This window comes from Dipodomys merriami, unplaced genomic scaffold (genome assembly GCF_024711535.1).
Source record: "Dipodomys merriami isolate MVZ:Mamm:240054 unplaced genomic scaffold, mDipMer1.0.p SCAF_41, whole genome shotgun sequence".
NCBI lineage: Eukaryota > Metazoa > Chordata > Mammalia > Rodentia > Heteromyidae > Dipodomys > Dipodomys merriami.
The window spans coordinates 11,353,131-11,369,481 of NW_027205715.1; the positions used below are offsets into that span (position 1 = coordinate 11,353,131).

A 16,351-nucleotide genomic window follows, 5' to 3' on the forward strand; every position below is an offset into this window, starting at 1 on the left:
GCAGCCTGCTTCCAAGAGCAGGGGACTGGCTGCTGTGGGAGCCACTGGGGGGATTACCATCCTGCTGTGACCTACTTTTTCCTCTGGCTTTTTGCTCCCTAAGTACCTACTCTTCCATGGAGTAGGGTCAGGAGGGGGATGAGGGAGGGGGAAAGAATCTGCTCTCTGGCCAGGGGCTTAAGGGCTTTGTGTGTTTTATCCCAGAGCTAGAGGAGAGAGGTGGGCTGATAGCCAAGTTGATTGGGTCCTGGACACAGCTGCCTAGGGTAGAGCATCATGGTGATAGTGTCTCACATTTCTAGCTTATTGTTCAGAAGGGAGTCTAGGGGATGGATGTCCTGGGGTACCTCCCCTCTTGATTAACACACCTCTTCACTAGCTCCTCCTCATCTCCAAAGCCCAGACCAGCACCTGCAGATAGGGCTTGATAAACATGTTCATTAATTTACTGAATGTCTGTAAAAGGAAAATGTTATATGGGTTCCTGAGTGCCATCAACCTTAGAATTCTGAGCCAGAAGCCGGGCGCTGGTGGCTCACGCCTGTAATCCTAGCTACTCAGGAGGCTGAGATCTGAGGATCGCGGTTCAAAGCCAGCCCGGGCAGGAGAGACCGTGAGACTCCTATCTCCAATAAACCACCAGAAAACCGGAAGTGGCACTGTAGCTCAAGTGGTAGAGCGCTCGCCTTGAGCTGAAGAGCTGAGGGACAATGCCCAGGCCCAGAGTTCAAGCCCCACGACCAACAAAAAAAAAAAAAAAAAGAAAAAAGAAAAAGAAAAAGAAAAAAGAAAAAAAGAATTCTGAGTCAGGCTCTAGTGGCTCACATATACATGTAATCTTAGATATACTTCAGAAGCTGAGGTTGGGATGTTCTCAGTTCCAGGATAGCCTGAGTAGAAAAACTGAAGAGGGATTGGGAATGCAGCTTAGTGGTAGATTGCTTGACTAGCATGTATGAAGCCATGGGTTCCATTCTTTAGTACCACATAAACAGAAAAAGCCAGAAGTGGCACTATGGCTTAAGTGGTAGAGTGCTACCCTTGAGCAAAAGAAGCTCAGGGAGGGCCTGGGAAGGTGGCTCAGTGGTAGAGTGCTTGCCTTGTATGCATGAGGCCTTGGGTTCCATTCCTCCCCACCACATAAAACAGAAAAAGCTGGAAGTGGCACTGTAGCTCAAGTGGTAGAGTGCTAGCCTTGAGCTGAAGAGCTGAAGGACAGAGCCCAGGCCCAGAGTTCAAGCCCCATAACCAACAGAAAAGAAGAAGGAGGAGAAGAAGAGGAGAAAGAGGAGGAAGGAGACATAGAAGGAGAAGAAGGAAGAGAAGGAGGAGGAGAAGCAGCGGCAGCAGCTCAGAGACAATATCCAAGCCCTAAGTTCAAGCCCCAGGACTGGCGCACACACACACACACACACACACACACACACACACACACACACACACACACACACACACACACACACACACACACACACACACACACACTCACACACACACACACACACACACACACACACACTTCAAGAAACTCTTATCTCCATGACAAAAACAAAAAACAACCCTGCCCCCCCCCAAAAAAAATCTAAAAAAAACTAGGCATGATGATTAGTGCCTGTCATGTCATCTCAGTTGCCAGAGGAAACTTAAAAGAGGTGATTTCAGGCACAAGACTGGGCAAGAAGAGAGACCTCTTATCAAAAAAAGGCTGGAAGAGGCTCAGCAGTAGAGGGCCTGCTTAGCAAGCTTGAGACCCTGAGTTCAAACCCTAATACAGAAAAAAAAAAAACAAAACTGAAGCTTACAGACAGCAGGAGAGAGCAACAAATGGAGGTCCTTTTCCATAATAATAAATAGCTGTGTAGCCAGGTGTTGGTGGCTATAATAATCCCATAATCCTAGCTACTCAGGAGGCTGAAATTTAAGGATTGCAGTTCAATGCCATCCTGGGCAGGAAAGTCCATGAGACCCTTATCTCCAATAAACCACCAGAAAACCAGAAAAGGCGCTGTGGCTCAAGTGGTAGAGTGCAAGCCAAAGAATGGAGGGACAGGGCCCAGGCCCAAAGTTCAAACCCCACAACCAACAAGAACAAAAATAATAATAATAAAAATTAAAAATAGGTAGCTGTGGAAATGGCAGAGATGACTCCAAAGTGTCTGTACCCTTAATAATTCATTAGGCTGGGTGCTGGTGGCTCATGCCTGTAATCTTAGCTACTCAGGAGGCTGAGATCTGAGGATCACAGTTCAAAGCCAGCCAGGGCAGGAAAGTCCGTGAGACTTTATCTCCAATAAACCACTAGAAAACTGGAAGTGGCACTGTGGCTCAAGCGGTAGAGTGCTCACCTTGAGCTGAAGAGCTGAGGGATAGCGCACAGGCCCAGAGTTCAAGCCCCACGACCCTGAAAAAAAAATTCATTAGCTTTTGGGGAACTATTTTTTTATTTTTGAGACAAGATCTCACCATGTAGCCTAGCTTCAAACTTGAGGGATCCTTTGCTTCCCAAGTGTTAAGCTTACAGAGATGTCTCACTGTGCTCAGCTTGGCAATAATTTTCAAAGTTTGTCTTTTTAAAATAAATCTTACATAAAACTATGCTAGGCAAAACAGCCAAATGATGTTTTACTGATATTAATTTGTTTTTAGGTTCAAAGTAGAACTTAGCTTATAAGACAGCTCCATATTCTATGTGAGAGCTCTAATAGAATGTTGAGAAAGTGAATGAAATAGATGAAGGAAGGTTACAATGTTTCTATCATTTGTAGCATTTTAGTAATTTGGCAGTGAGACAACTAATCTCACATAGAAATCTACTTATTAGCAGGGAGCTGGTGGCTCATGCCTGTAGTCCTAGCTAATCAGGAGGCTGAGATCTGAGGATCAAGGTTCAAAGCTAGCCTGGGCAGGAAAGTCGGTAAGACTCTTATCTCCAATAAACCACTCGGAAAACCGGAAGTGTTGCTCCAGTGGTAAAGTGTTAGCCTTGAGCTGAAAAGCTGAGGGACAGTGTTCAGGCCCAAAGTTCAGGCCCCATGACTGACAAAAAAAGAAAAAGAAAGAAAGAAAAGAAATCTATTTACTTTTCATTCTTATAGCACACTAGTGTGTGCTCCAGTACTGAACTCAAGGTTTTATTCTTTTGGTCAAGGCTGGCACTCCACCACTTGAGCCACATTGTCAGTGTCAGCCTTTTGCTGGTTAATTGGGCATAAGTCTCAGGGATTTGTTTGTCTCTGTTGGCATGTTGGCTTTGATTCTTACATCTCAGCCTCCTCAGTTTTTAAGATTACAGGCTTGAACCTGTACTGTACCCAAGATTCATTTTTACCAATCAAGTTACTTGCTGTGGTGATAAGAGGCAAAATTTAATACATCTGAGTGTCCTGAGTTATTTATGTCGTAGGTTTTTATTTTATTTACTTATTTATTTTTTGTCCGTCGTGAAACCTGAACTATAGGCCAGGGCACTGACCCTCAGCTCTTCAGCTGAAGGCTATCTTCCACTTGGGCCACAGCGCCACTTCCAGCTTTTTCTGTTTAGGTGGTGCCGAGGAATCGAACCCAGGGCCTCATACATACAAGGCAAGCACTCTGCCACTGAGCCACCTTCCCAGCCCCTATGTTGTAGTTTAAAAAAAAAAAAAAGTTAAAATTTAAGTCAATCTTTTGCAGAGAATTTGATGCAGTTTCTAGAAATTTGGTTCAAACTCACCGCGTCTCCAACCTCACTATTCGAAATCCCTTTTCCAAGTTGAGTAAGGTGGCGCAAGTCGAGAGGTGGAGGCAGGAAGATCGAGACCTTTCGGGCATGCAATTATAAGACCTTGGCTGACAAAAAAAAAGGGCTGGAACGCGGCCCAAGTCCTGGTCCAAGTGTGGTTCAAGTGCGAGGCATTGGATTCAATCCCCTGCAAACCTACCTCCCCCACTTTTCTCCCGCAAGAGCCCTTTTCTTCCACTTAAAAAAAAAAAAATCTTTAAAGTGTCTAATTCCTCGATCCAGCTTTTTTTTTTTTTTAAGTGCAAATCCTTCCCGCAGAGTCTAGTTCTTTTGAACAAGGGAATCCACCCCTACCAGGGGAGCGTCCCCGCCCCCAAGGGCGTTGATTGGCAGACTACGCTCAGAGCGCTGCCAATCACGTGACCTGGCCCCCAGAAAAGTCCAATCTCGTTTCGCTCGGTGGGCGGTACAGGTTTGTTTTGACGTCTGGCGCGCGCTGTGATGACGCTACGACGCTGACGCCGGAGAATGGCGGCGGCGGCGGCCGTGGCCGCGACCGGGAAACGGTCCGCTGAGCCACGGAGACGCCGGAGAGCCAGCCGCCCGCTCGAGGTGAGGCGGCGCGGCTCTGTGCGAAGGCCGAATGGGCGGGAGGGGCTGACGAGCGGCAGCCGCAGTTATTTCCTGGTATACCAGGGCCCGCCCCTGTGCAGCCCGAAGCCTCGGCCCGAGTGCTCTGGGGCCTACGGTGCCGGGGAGCAGGCTGCTCAGTAGCTTCTCCGGGTCCCCTGTGCCCCCGAATGGCTTGATTTCGAGACCTGCTGTCGTGGTGGGTCTGGTGGACTTGCTCGGATACCCTGCCTGCTGTCTATTTGTCTCACGTCCATCACTGGTTAGATTGATTTAACCTAGTTGCCCTCACTGGTCTCGAGCGTACTCCACATTGAGGGACTGAACGCCAGGTTACAGCGGGGCAGTGATCGCTTCCTGTACTGGTTAGAAAACAAACCTGACTCCAGCTTGGGTCGCCTGCATGGCAAATCTGTCTTCCTTGCCAGGGGAACCCTAGCACTCACTGTCCAGTCGCTGAGGTGATCATTCCCACCTGAAAACCGAAAGTTCCTCGCTACCTAACACTGGCTCCTTAGTGACTGAAGGATGATGGCTAAACTGTTTAGCTTGTGGCATTCAGGGATCTTCATGTTCTGACAAAGGCCTAACCCTATAGTTAACACCCGAGCATTTCTGCACTGGCTACCTTTAGTAGTTTATTTTTGAAGCTTGTGAGCTTCCTGTTAGCTCTTGTGGTTTCATGCCCTTCTTCAAATATGCAGTTTTCTCAGTTCCTAATACTCTTTCCTTCCACTCCACCCTCATCCATCAGTATGGAAGACTTACATGTGTTCTTTAAAATCCACCCAAAATTTTCATGGAAAAGCCTCCCTTTATATAGCAGTACTATTTGCTGAATTTTTTGGGATAGGTTAATGATTTATGAATAGATACAGATTCAGCCATATTATCATCAGGTCCAAGATCTGAGGTAACCACAGCAAATTCCTATGTATGGAAGTCCTACAGCCTCTACAGTCTTGACGATCTAAAATCTCTTGGAGAGGTGTGTGTGTGTGTGTGCGCGCGCGCGCGTACGCGTGCACACCATTACTCCCTTTCAACTCAGGGCCTGGGCCCTGTCTCTCTTTTTGCGGGGGGAAGGGGTCCGGTCGTGGGGCCCGAACTCTGGGCCTGGGCGCTGTCCCTCAGTTCTTCAGCTCAAGGCTAGCGCTCTACCACTTGAGCCACAGCACCACTTCTGGCTTTTGTCTTTTTGCGTATGTGGTGCTGAGGAATCGAACCCAGGGCCTCATGCATGTAAGGCAAGCGCTCTACCACTGAGCCACCTTCCCAGCCCCGAGCCCTGTCTCTTAATTGTTGCTTTTTTGTTTTTGGCTTAAGGCTGGCACTCTACCACATGTTTGATTTTTCATTGGTTGATTGGAGATTAAGAGTATCGTAGACTTTTCTACCCTGTCTGGTTTTAAACCGCTATCTTCAGATTTCAGCCTCCTGGATAGGGTAGTTTTTCAAGATAAAAATTCAAGAGCTTGGGGCTGGGAAGGTGGCTCAGTGGTAGAGCACTTGCCTTGCATGCCTGAGGTCCTGGGTTCGATTCCTCAGCACCACATAAAGAAAAAAGTCAGAAGTGGCGCTGTGGCTCAAGTGGTAGAGCATTAGCCTTGAGCTGAAGAGCTGAGGGACAGTGCCCAGGCCCAGAGTTCAGGCCCCACGACTGGACCCCAAAAAAAAAAAATTCAAGAGCTTGGGACTGGGAAGGTGGCGCTGTGGCTCAAGTGAGAGCGTTAGCCTTGAGCTGAAGAGCTGAGGGACAGCGCCCAGGCCCAGAGTTCAGGCCCCACGACCGCCCCCCCCCCCAAAAAAAAAATTCAAGAGCTTTACTGAAAGGCGTGTGTGTGTGTGTGTGTGTGTGTGTGTGCTGGGGATTGAATCCAGGGACTTGTGCTTTACCAGTGAGCCACACCACCATCCGCCTTACATTTTCTTAAGATTTTGATCCAAAAGATATGATCTGGAGTTGAAATTTATATTTTGGAAAAAGAAAAAACCCAAATGAAGTTGTTGTATTTCCTGGTTGAAGACCTGTGTGATTGCCTCAGGAAGTTGTCTCTTTTGCCCAGTTGGAAGGGCTAGCTATGCCTTATGGGCTTTGGACCTGGGTTCAGTTTCCGACTTTTATGAGATCTTGAGGTTCTTGAATCCTAGCTTCCTAACTCCAAAATAGAAATAACTATTCCCACTGCATATGATTATAGATGGGTGAGATAATGCATAGGAGATGCTTAGCACAGTTAAAAACTCTTGCCACTATTATCACTAGTGGCAGTTTTTCCCAGAGTGGCTCTCTGGATCTTTGGTTCATGCCTGTAATTCTAGCTACTTGTGAGGCTGAGATTGGAAGGATTGTTGTGATGTGTGCCTATTGTTGTAGCTACATGGGAGTTTGTGCTTAGACAGAAAGCAAGAAGACTCTGTTGCAAAAGTTAGGGCTGGAGGAATTGCTCAGAAGTAAAAGTGTGAGCACCCAAGTTCAAACATTGGTACCAGTGAAAGAAAAGCTCATCTCCTTACTCTTCCCCTAGTGCTAGGGATCAATCCTAAAGCTCTAGACATTATGCTAGTCAAATTCATGCTCTACCACTGAGCTACAAGCTCAGCCCCAGAAAAATTTCACATTAGTAAGTCTGTTTGCTCTTCAGACTAAGCTAGGTAGGAAGCTATATACTTAATTTATTTCCTTGAGGGCATTTCAGTACTCAACGAAAGCTCCAATACTACTGGCTATTTAGAAAGTTAACTTGTTAGAGGGCAGGTTTGCTGAATAAGTTTGTTATCAAGGCCTAACCTAATTGTTCTTTTATGAAAAAGTTATATATATATATATACATATATATACATATATATATATATATACATATATATACATATATATATATATATATATATATATATATATATATATATATATATATATATATATATATATATATATGAGTTAGGGAAAGTGCAGACTTCAGGAAACCTGTTTGCTGCTAACACTTTTTTTTTTTTTTTTTTGCTGGTTCTGGGGCTTGAAGTCAGGGCCTGAACATTGTGAGCTTTTTCACTGCCTCTAACAATATACTTTTACCTCTTACATTGGCACCTGGAATTGAATGGTCCTGCACATCCTGGTGTCTGTGGAATCTGAAATAGATACTGGGGTTCTCTTTTTCTCTTTGTTAGTTACAAGTTAATAGTTAAATGAATGAGACTTGAATTTGGTCTTCTATTTCACTTTCTAAATGCATCTTATTTGGGCAACTTCAGAATTTCCCAACTGTGTGATGATGTGAGTGTACTATAAGTGTGCATTTCAGAAAAGGTGCTCAATGATATGGGAAAGGATTGAGGCCTTGACCAGGTGAAGCTGGGCTCAGCTGGACCTCCACTACTTCTAGAGTCTCTCCTATATGGCAAAAGCAGCCCCAAATGGGGAGCCAAGAGACTTGGGTCTATGCTTGGTCAGCATTGTCTGAGTGGCTTCAGGCAATATTTTCTTGGTTTGTCACTTCTGTAAAGTGTCAGTCAGTCAGTAGTGATCAGTGCTCACTTCCATTGCCACTGTCCAGCAAGCTGTGTTTTCCTTGAGAGTATATGTATCAGGATAAGAATTGAAAGTACAGAGCAGACTCTAGAGCATTGGATATGATGTTGGTGAATTGGTACAACTGGTTTAGTGTGACCCTCCTAGAGAACCTTTTCTGAGGCTTTCTCACTCATCCTGCCCATCTATCCTGGCTACGTTCTGGTGGCTTTCATATATATATATATAAGCTGGGATCCAGAAAAGGCTCTGTCCTTTCCAGGTGTTTTGCCAGCTATAACCTTTGTTTGCCATTGTTTCCTAACCGATATAAGAAGAGAACTTAACAGATATGATTAGAGTATGGAACAGTGTGATTACTTGTAGGATATTGCCTGTGTCTTCCAGTCTTCACAGCTAGCACCCTTTCTCTTTGTCAGTTTGTAGACTTCTGGGAATAGGAAGTATCAGAAGTAGCTTACTTCGAGTCTTTTCTAATTGGAATAAATGTGGCTCTTCACTGCTGACTTCAGATCTTTGCACAGGCTTTGTTTAAAGTGAAAACTCAGGACTTTCCTTTGTGAACCTCAGTTTTTTTCATCAGGGCCAGACCAGAGGTGGTATGCACATTTCAACAAAAAGAACTAGTATATATGTCTAGAGAGAGCAATTTATTTGTGCATCTAGAGTTCTGCTTCCTCACCAGAAAGAAAGGATATCTGAAGAGCTTGTGTTGGTGGGTGAATCATTGTGCTTGGTTACCTGTTCCAGTTCGTCTTTCTTCTTAGTGTTGGTTGCTGTTGTTTATTGAGTAGGAATCAGGGGCCAGGGGCCTGTGTTCTGCCTCAGGAGTACTGGACTAATAGCCTTCCCTTTTCTTTTTCTTTTTTTTGGGGGGGGGTCCGGTCGTGGGGCCTGAACTCTGGGCCTGGGCGCTGTCCCTCAGTTCTTCAGCTCAAGGCTAGCGCTCTACCACTTAAGCCACAGCGCCACTTCTGGCTTTTTTCTTTTTGCTTATGTGGTGCTAAGGAATCGAACCCAGGGCCTCAGGCATGCAAGGCAAGCGCTCTACCGCTGAGCCACCTTCCCAGCCCCATAGCCTTCCCTTTTCTTGAGCTTTAGTCCTTTCTTATGATGAAGTATTAGGTTTTCCTGAAGGAAGGGAGGACACTGCAAAATTCCAAGTCCATAGTTCTAATTATTGGCCTCTGTGAGAAGGAACCTCCTTTCTTAAAGTTTTTGTTTCAGGTGGCTCATGGAGAACCTGCTAGGCATTTGGGTGAGAGCTTTAGAAAGTCCTAAAGAGTTTGTGTTGGTAGATGAAGCCTTTTCATGTGAGGAAAGATAAACTTCATTCTGTTGAGAATTATATTGATACACTGATTAAAATCTGAACTCAATCTCAAAATTCTTTCCATCTGATAGATGAATGGTGTGTGTGTGTGTGTGTGTGGTGTGTGTGTGTGTGTGTGTATGTGTGTGTGTGTGTGCGTGCATGCGCGCGCGCTGGCGTTCCAACCCAGGGCCTTGTAAATGCCAGGAAGGTACTCCACCACTGGAAGGAAGGTACCAGGAAGGTACTAGGAAGGTACCTTCAGCCCCATATCCAGTAGATTGTAATCAAGGTTGTGGATATGTTTCAGTAATAAACAGGGTGCTCAGGATTGATCTTACCACCTGAATTCAGGGTCTTGGCTTACTGAAATCTGATGATCTCTGTGTGTGCTCTACAACCCCCCCCCCCAAACTGCTACAGTAAAACCTACTTGGGATACCCTCTGCTTTCTTCGATGGGGTTGGTTGATGGCTTTACAAGGGGCTGAGGAGATGTACTTACTAGTTAAATAAGTGAGACTTTAGTTTTTAGTTTGGCCTTCCATTGGCCTTCTAATGGATGGTCAACTTTTTTTTTTAACTTTTAAAAACTTTTTTATTGTTATTATAAAGGTAATATATACAGAGCTTACCATTATATAAGTCAGGTAAAGAATACATTTCTTGGGCTGGGAAGATGGCTCAGTGGGAGAGTGCTTGCCTTGCATGCATGAGGCCCTGGGTTCGATTCCTCAGCACCACATAAGCAACAAGAATAAAGCCGGAAGTGGCGCTGTGGCTCAAGTGGTAGGGTGCTAGCCTTAAGCTGAAGAGCTGAGAGACAGAGCCCAGGCCCAGAGTTCAGGCCCCACGACCGGATCCCCCCCCCAAAAAAAAAAAAAAAGAATGCATTTCTTTTCGGACAAAGTAACTCCTTCCATCACACTTTACCAGTTTTCCTCCCATCCCCATTCACAAGTTGTGTAGTTCATTTTCAACATAGTATCTAGTGAGTACCACACCTGCATTTGTTCACTCTTTGTCCCTCATTCTGATCAGCTTTTTCAGACGTCAGATTCTATATCCAGTGACTTGAAGTGAATGTCACACGAGCTGTTTCACATTCACTACAGTGTATGTGAACTCTGCTGCCAATTTCCCAACGGGCCTCCTCTTGTACTCCAGATCCTCGTTCTAGGCACTACTGAGTGAGGAGCTGTAGTGCTCTCCTCCCTCCTCCCTCCCACTCCTGATTTCCAGCCTGTAACTCCTGTAAGTTGTCCTACTGACATCTCTCAATTCTACCCTCTGTCTTCCTTCCTTCTTTCCTTCCTTTTTTTTTTTTTTTAAACTAATATTAGGGTTTGAACTCAGAGCCTAGTGTTTCTGAGGCTTGGTAGCTCAACCAGCACTCTTGCTATTTGAGCCACACAACCAGCTTGACCTTTTTCTAGTTACTTTGGATATGGAATCTCATAGACTTTTCTACCCTAGTTGGCCTTGAAGAATGATTCTTCAGACCTCAGCTTCCTGAGCAGCTAGGATCACAGACATGAGTCATTGGCACATGGTTCTCTAAATACAGGTCAGATCACCTCTCTTTCCTCATAAACTCTTTGGTAGTTCTCCTTCACTTCTCCCAAAGGCCCTGATCCTTCACTGAACAAACTTGTGCTGCCTTCTGTAATTGGTTCCTGTTGGCCTTCCAAAGCTTCAGCCCCAGTCCTAGCTTTGCAAACTCAATTGCCTATTTCCAAACATACTTTGAGCTTCTGGGCCTTGAAGTATGTTATTCTCTGTATCTGAATCACTGTTCCCACCTCTAGTTACTTGACACATGCTTGCTTCAAGATTCAGCAGAGGGAAAAAAAAAAAAAAAGATTCAGCAGAGGGGTTACCTCTTGCCAAAGCCTTTCCTACCATTTGCCTCGCTCTACATGTACCTACTATTGTTTTTCAAGTTTAACAGCATGCTATATTAGAATTACTTCTTTTTCCAGATATGATAGTACACACCTTTAATCCCAGTACTAGGAAGGCTGAGGCAGGAGGATGGTGAGTTTTAGGTATAGTGGGACCTTGTCTCACACTGCCCCCAAATAATCTGTTTATATGTTTTTTTTTCTTTTTTGTTAGTCATGGGGCTTGAATTCTGGGCCTGGGTGCTGTCCCTCAGCTCTTCAGCTCAAGGCAAGCACTCTACCAGTTGAGCTACAGCGCCACTTCTGGTCTTCTGGTGGTTTATTGGAGATAGGAGTCTCACGGTCTTTCCTGACCAGACTGGCTTTGAACCGCAATCCTCAGATCTCAGCCTCCTGAGTAGCTAGGATTACAGACATGAGCCACCAGTGCCTTGCTTTGTTTTTATGCTTTTTACTTAGGCAAAAATTTAGTGTCTTGTCAAAATATAATCTATATTGGACCACAATTTATTCTTTCCTACTTTCTTGACATCTGGTAGGTGTTTTATAAACACTTTACCTGAATTGATCATTCATTACCAATTCTGTATGCCATAATAAATTTTTTTTTTTGCCAGTCCTAAGGCTTGAACTCAGGGCCTAGGCCTTGTCCCTGAGCTGCTTTTTGCTCAAGGCTAGCACTCTGCTTGAGCCACAGTGCCACTTCCAGTTATTTCTTTTTATATAGTACTGAGGAATTGAATCCAGGGCTTCATGCATGCTAGGCAAGCACTCTACCACTGAGCCACATTCACAGACCCATAATACATTCTTAGCTGTCTTTCAAATGTAGTCCTCAGGTTGACTTAGATAGGAAGGCGGTGGCCTCTAGAAAGCAGTGACTTTAGCACTTTACCCTCTCCAGGACCCCACCATTACTGGGTATTAGTGGCAAAATTTCTCTGAGAAGCAATTAATGAGGGCTCTTAGATCCTCATCCCAAGGAAGCTGAGTGCCCTGATAAAGAGCCTAAGTCACAACTGGATACAAATGCTGCTGTTCTGAGTTCAAGCGCCCTTCTGCCTCATGATCAAGTCTAGTTTGTCAGACTGGCATTGTAATGAGGCTTGTGGTCCCAAGTTCACTGGGATAGGTTCCAGCCAGCTTTGGGTCTTGTGTGAGATTTCAGCCTTGTGGTGAGCTAGGGAATTGTAAGACCCTGGAAATGCCAGGGAGGAGATTGTGCATGAGTAAAACAGTGAACACCACCCAGAAAGTAAGGCTAGGACAGCACCCATGGTAGTAATTTTTTTTTTTGGGTCCGGTTGTGGGTCCTGAACTCTGGACCTGGGCGCTGTCCCTCAGCTCTTCAGCTCAAGGCTAGCGCTCTACCACTTGAGCCATAGCGCCACTTCTGGTTTTTTTTCTTTTTGCTTATGTGGTGCTGAGGAATCGAACCCAGGGCCTCATGCATGCAAGGCAAGCACTCTACCACTGAGCCACCTTCCCAGCCCCCCATGGTAGTATTTTGTTGTTCGCTGCAGTGGTACCAACCTTGATAGGAAGCCTAGAGGGCTGGGAGAGCCCACTGTATGGAAGCCTTGGAAAAGCAGCTTTCTCAGCCCTGGTGGGTGGTGGTGATGGAGGAGGTCTCTAACATTCTACACTCTTTTCAGAAAATATGAGTCAGAGTAACAAAAGGAGTGATTTTAACATTTAAAATATATAGGACTTCAACTAGGAGAAAAAGGACCTAGGCAGAGTAGGGAAGTGAGAGCTGTGACAGATGAATCTCATGCACTTTCCTGTCCCTAACAGGTTTAAGGAGCAACATAGAGGTCTGGGAATGTGGCTTAGTGGTAGAGTATTTGCTTAGCATGCATGAAGCCCTGGGTTCGATTCTTCAGCACCACATACACAGAAAAAGCGGGGAGTGGCACTGTGGCTCAAATGGTAGAGTGGGAGCCTTGAGCACAGAGAGGCTCAGGGACAGAGCCCAGGCCCTGAGTTCAAGCCCCAGGACTGGAAAAAAAAAAGAGCAACATAGACAAAGACCTAGGGAGAGTTCCGTCAAGCCTTTCATCTAGAGCCACCAGTAAGTCTGACTCCGTTCTTTGTGTGTGTGTTTGGGGGGGGAGGGGTGCGGGTTCATGTACACGTTGGTCCTTGGGCTTGAACTTGGGCTTAGGCAGTTTCTTTGAGTTTTTTTCCCCCTCAAAACTAGTGCTCCACCACTTGAGCCACAGCTCCACTTCTGGCTTTTTTGGTAGTTAATTAGAGATAAGAGTCTCATAGGCTTTATTGCCTGTGCTGGCTTCGAACCTTGATCCTCAGATCTCAGCCTTCTGAGTAGCTAGAATTACAGGTACGAGCTACCAACACTCAGCTGGACTAAGCTCTTAGGGACCAAAGCCGTCCTTCTTTCCAGGGTTAGGCCTTCAGTTAAATCAGACTAGGCTTATTGAGAAGGAGTGGGGGCAGGATCCCTTCAGGGGACCCCAGGTATGCTGACATGCCCTATTTTCTGTTTGCATAGGTGTAGACAGGGCACTGCCTGAGGAGCAGGTCCTGCCACCCTCACTGGAGAGGATGCCCCTGTGTCCGTGATGGGCTGTGGGACAAGCAAAGTCCTTCCTGAGCCAACCAAAGATGTCCAGCTGGATCTGGTCAAGAAGGTGGAACCCTTCAGTAGTACTAAGAATGATGTGTGCAAGCACTTCATCACAGAAGTAGAACATGTTGGTCCTTTCAAAGCTGGATTTCCAGCTGCCAGTCAATATGCACATTCTTCCCCTAGTGCCCCCACTAGCGGCCACACAGAGCCTCCCTCAGAACCACCACGCAGGGCCAGGGTGGCTAAGTACAGAGCCAAGTTTGACCCACGTGTGACTGCTAAGTATGACATAAAGGCTCTGATTGGCCGAGGCAGCTTTAGCAGAGTGGTACGTGTGGAGCACCGAGCAACCCATCAGCCATATGCCATCAAGATGATTGAGACAAAGTACCGAGAAGGACGGGAGGTATGTGAGTCTGAGCTGCGTGTGCTGCGCCGGGTCCGCCACGCCAACATCATCCAGCTGGTAGAGGTGTTCGAGACTCAGGAGCGTGTGTACATGGTGATGGAGCTGGCCACCGGTGGTGAACTCTTCGATCGCATCATTGCCAAGGGTTCCTTCACTGAGCGGGATGCCACAAGGGTTCTACAGATGGTGCTGGATGGTGTTCGGTATCTGCATGCCCTGGGTATCACACACCGAGACCTCAAGCCTGAAAATCTACTCTACTACCACCCAGGCACTGACTCCAAGATTATCATCACTGACTTTGGCCTGGCCAGTGCCCGCAAGAAAGGTGACGATTGCCTGATGAAGACTACCTGTGGTACACCTGAGTACATTGCGCCTGAGGTCCTAGTCCGCAAGCCTTACACCAACTCTGTTGATATGTGGGCACTGGGGGTCATCGCCTACATTCTGCTCAGTGGCACCATGCCCTTTGAGGATGACAACCGCACCCGGCTGTACCGGCAGATACTCAGGGGCAAGTACAGTTACTTGGGGGAGGTGAGTCTATTTTGCCTTTATTCTAGGGATGTTGGTGAGGGAACTGTGTGTATATTGGGGGAGTGGTATAACATGCAACTTCATCAGAGGGACATGCGCTGAGCTGCGCTGGTGAGAGCCAGGCAGGTAATACGAAAATGGTAAAGTGAGACTAGCAGAGTATCGAAGTTTTGGTTTCTCCTGAAAGTCAGCCCTGAAGTAAGGGTTTGGGTGCAGATAATTTCCATGGGAAGTGATTCCAGTAGCTGTAAGTTAAACAGTGAAGGTGAGGCAGGAAAAGGAATAAAGCCAATTCAAGAAGTGGGCTGCCAGTGTGGGCTATTAGAATCCAATCCCATTGGGGACCTTTGCCACAGAATGGTATCACTGAAGTGAAGGTTTTTCTTTTCTTCTTGTTGCTTATTTGTTTGTTTTGTTGGTCATGGTGTTTAAACTCTGGGCCTGGGCGCTGTCCCTCAACTCTTCAGCTCAAGGCTAGCACTTTACCACTTGAGCCACAGCGCCACTCCCGGTTTTCTGACTGGTTTATTGGGGATAAGAGTCTCATGGTGCCAGGTGCCGGTGGCTCACGCCTGTAATCCTAGCTACTCAAGAGGCTGAGATCTGAGGATCGTGGTTCAAAGCCAGCCCGGGCAGGAAAGACAGTGAGACTCCTATCTCCAATAAACCACTTAGAAAACCAGAAGTGGTGCTATAGCTCAAGTGGTAGAGCGCTTGCTTTTGAGCTGAAGAGCTGAGGGACAGCGCCCAGGCCCAGAGTTCAAGCCCCACGACCAACAACAAAAAAAAAAAAGTAAAAAAAAAAAGAGTCTCATGGGCTTTCCTGCCCTGGCTGGCTTTGAACCTCAATCTTCAGATCTCAGCCTCCTGAGTAGCTAGGATTACAGGAGTGAGCCACTGGTGCTCAGCTGCTTTTTTTTTTTTTTTAATTACAATTATTATATACCACATGCGTTGAGAATTTCTTTCTTCTCTCTCTCTCTCTCTCTCTCTCTCTCTCTCTCTCTCTCCTTCCTTCCTTCCTTCCTTCCTTCCTTCCTTCCTTCCTTCCTTCCTTCCTTCCTTCCTTCCTTCCTTCCTTCCTTTCTTCCTTTCTTTCTTTCTTTCTTTCTTTCTTTCTTTCTTTCTTTCTTTCTTTCTTTCTTTCTTTCTTTCTTTCGTCTTGAGGCTTGAACTCAGGGCCTGGGCACTGTTCCCGAGCTTCTTTTTGCTCAAAGCTACCACTCTACAAGTTGAGCCACAGTGCCACTTCTGGGTTTTTCTTTTTTCTTTTCTTTTTTCTTTCTTTTTTTTTTTTTTGTGGCCCGTCCTGGGGCTTGAACTCTGAGCTTGGGAGTTGTCCCTGCGCTCTTCAGCTCAAGACAAGTGCTCTTCTGAGCTCTATCACTTGAGCTACAGCACCACTTCCTATTTTCAAGTGGTTTATTGGAGATAAGAGTTTCACGGACTTTCCTGCCCAGACTGGCTTTGAACTGTGATCCTCAGATCACATCCTCCTGAGTAGCTAGGATTACAGGTGTGAGCCACCGGTGCCACGCTGGCTTTTTCTTTTTATATGGTACTGAGGAATCAAACCCAGGGCTTCATGCATGCTAGGCAGTTACTCTACTATTAAGCCACATTCCCAGCCCCAAGTTGAGAATTTCTTTGGGAACATTACATCTTCTGTTGCATCTTGGCAATCCTGAATGCCAGCTAATGCTGGAGAAAG

General features: G+C 46.1%; 1 protein-coding gene across 2 annotated transcripts in view; it reads left to right on the forward strand.

Annotated features, from left to right (window-relative positions):
- The first annotated feature begins 4,248 nt into the window (after positions 1–4,248).
- LOC138807021 (serine/threonine-protein kinase H1) overlaps positions 4,249–16,351 on the forward strand; it is a 30,832-nt gene continuing 18,729 nt past the window's right edge. For both annotated transcript variants that reach the window (XM_069992583.1, XM_069992584.1), the window contains exons 1-2: positions 4,249–4,333; positions 13,614–14,640. In XM_069992583.1, the coding sequence (XP_069848684.1) occupies positions 13,684–14,640 (957 nt within the window). In that variant the 5' untranslated portion in view covers positions 4,249–4,333; positions 13,614–13,683. The remainder of the gene's footprint in view (positions 4,334–13,613; positions 14,641–16,351) is intronic.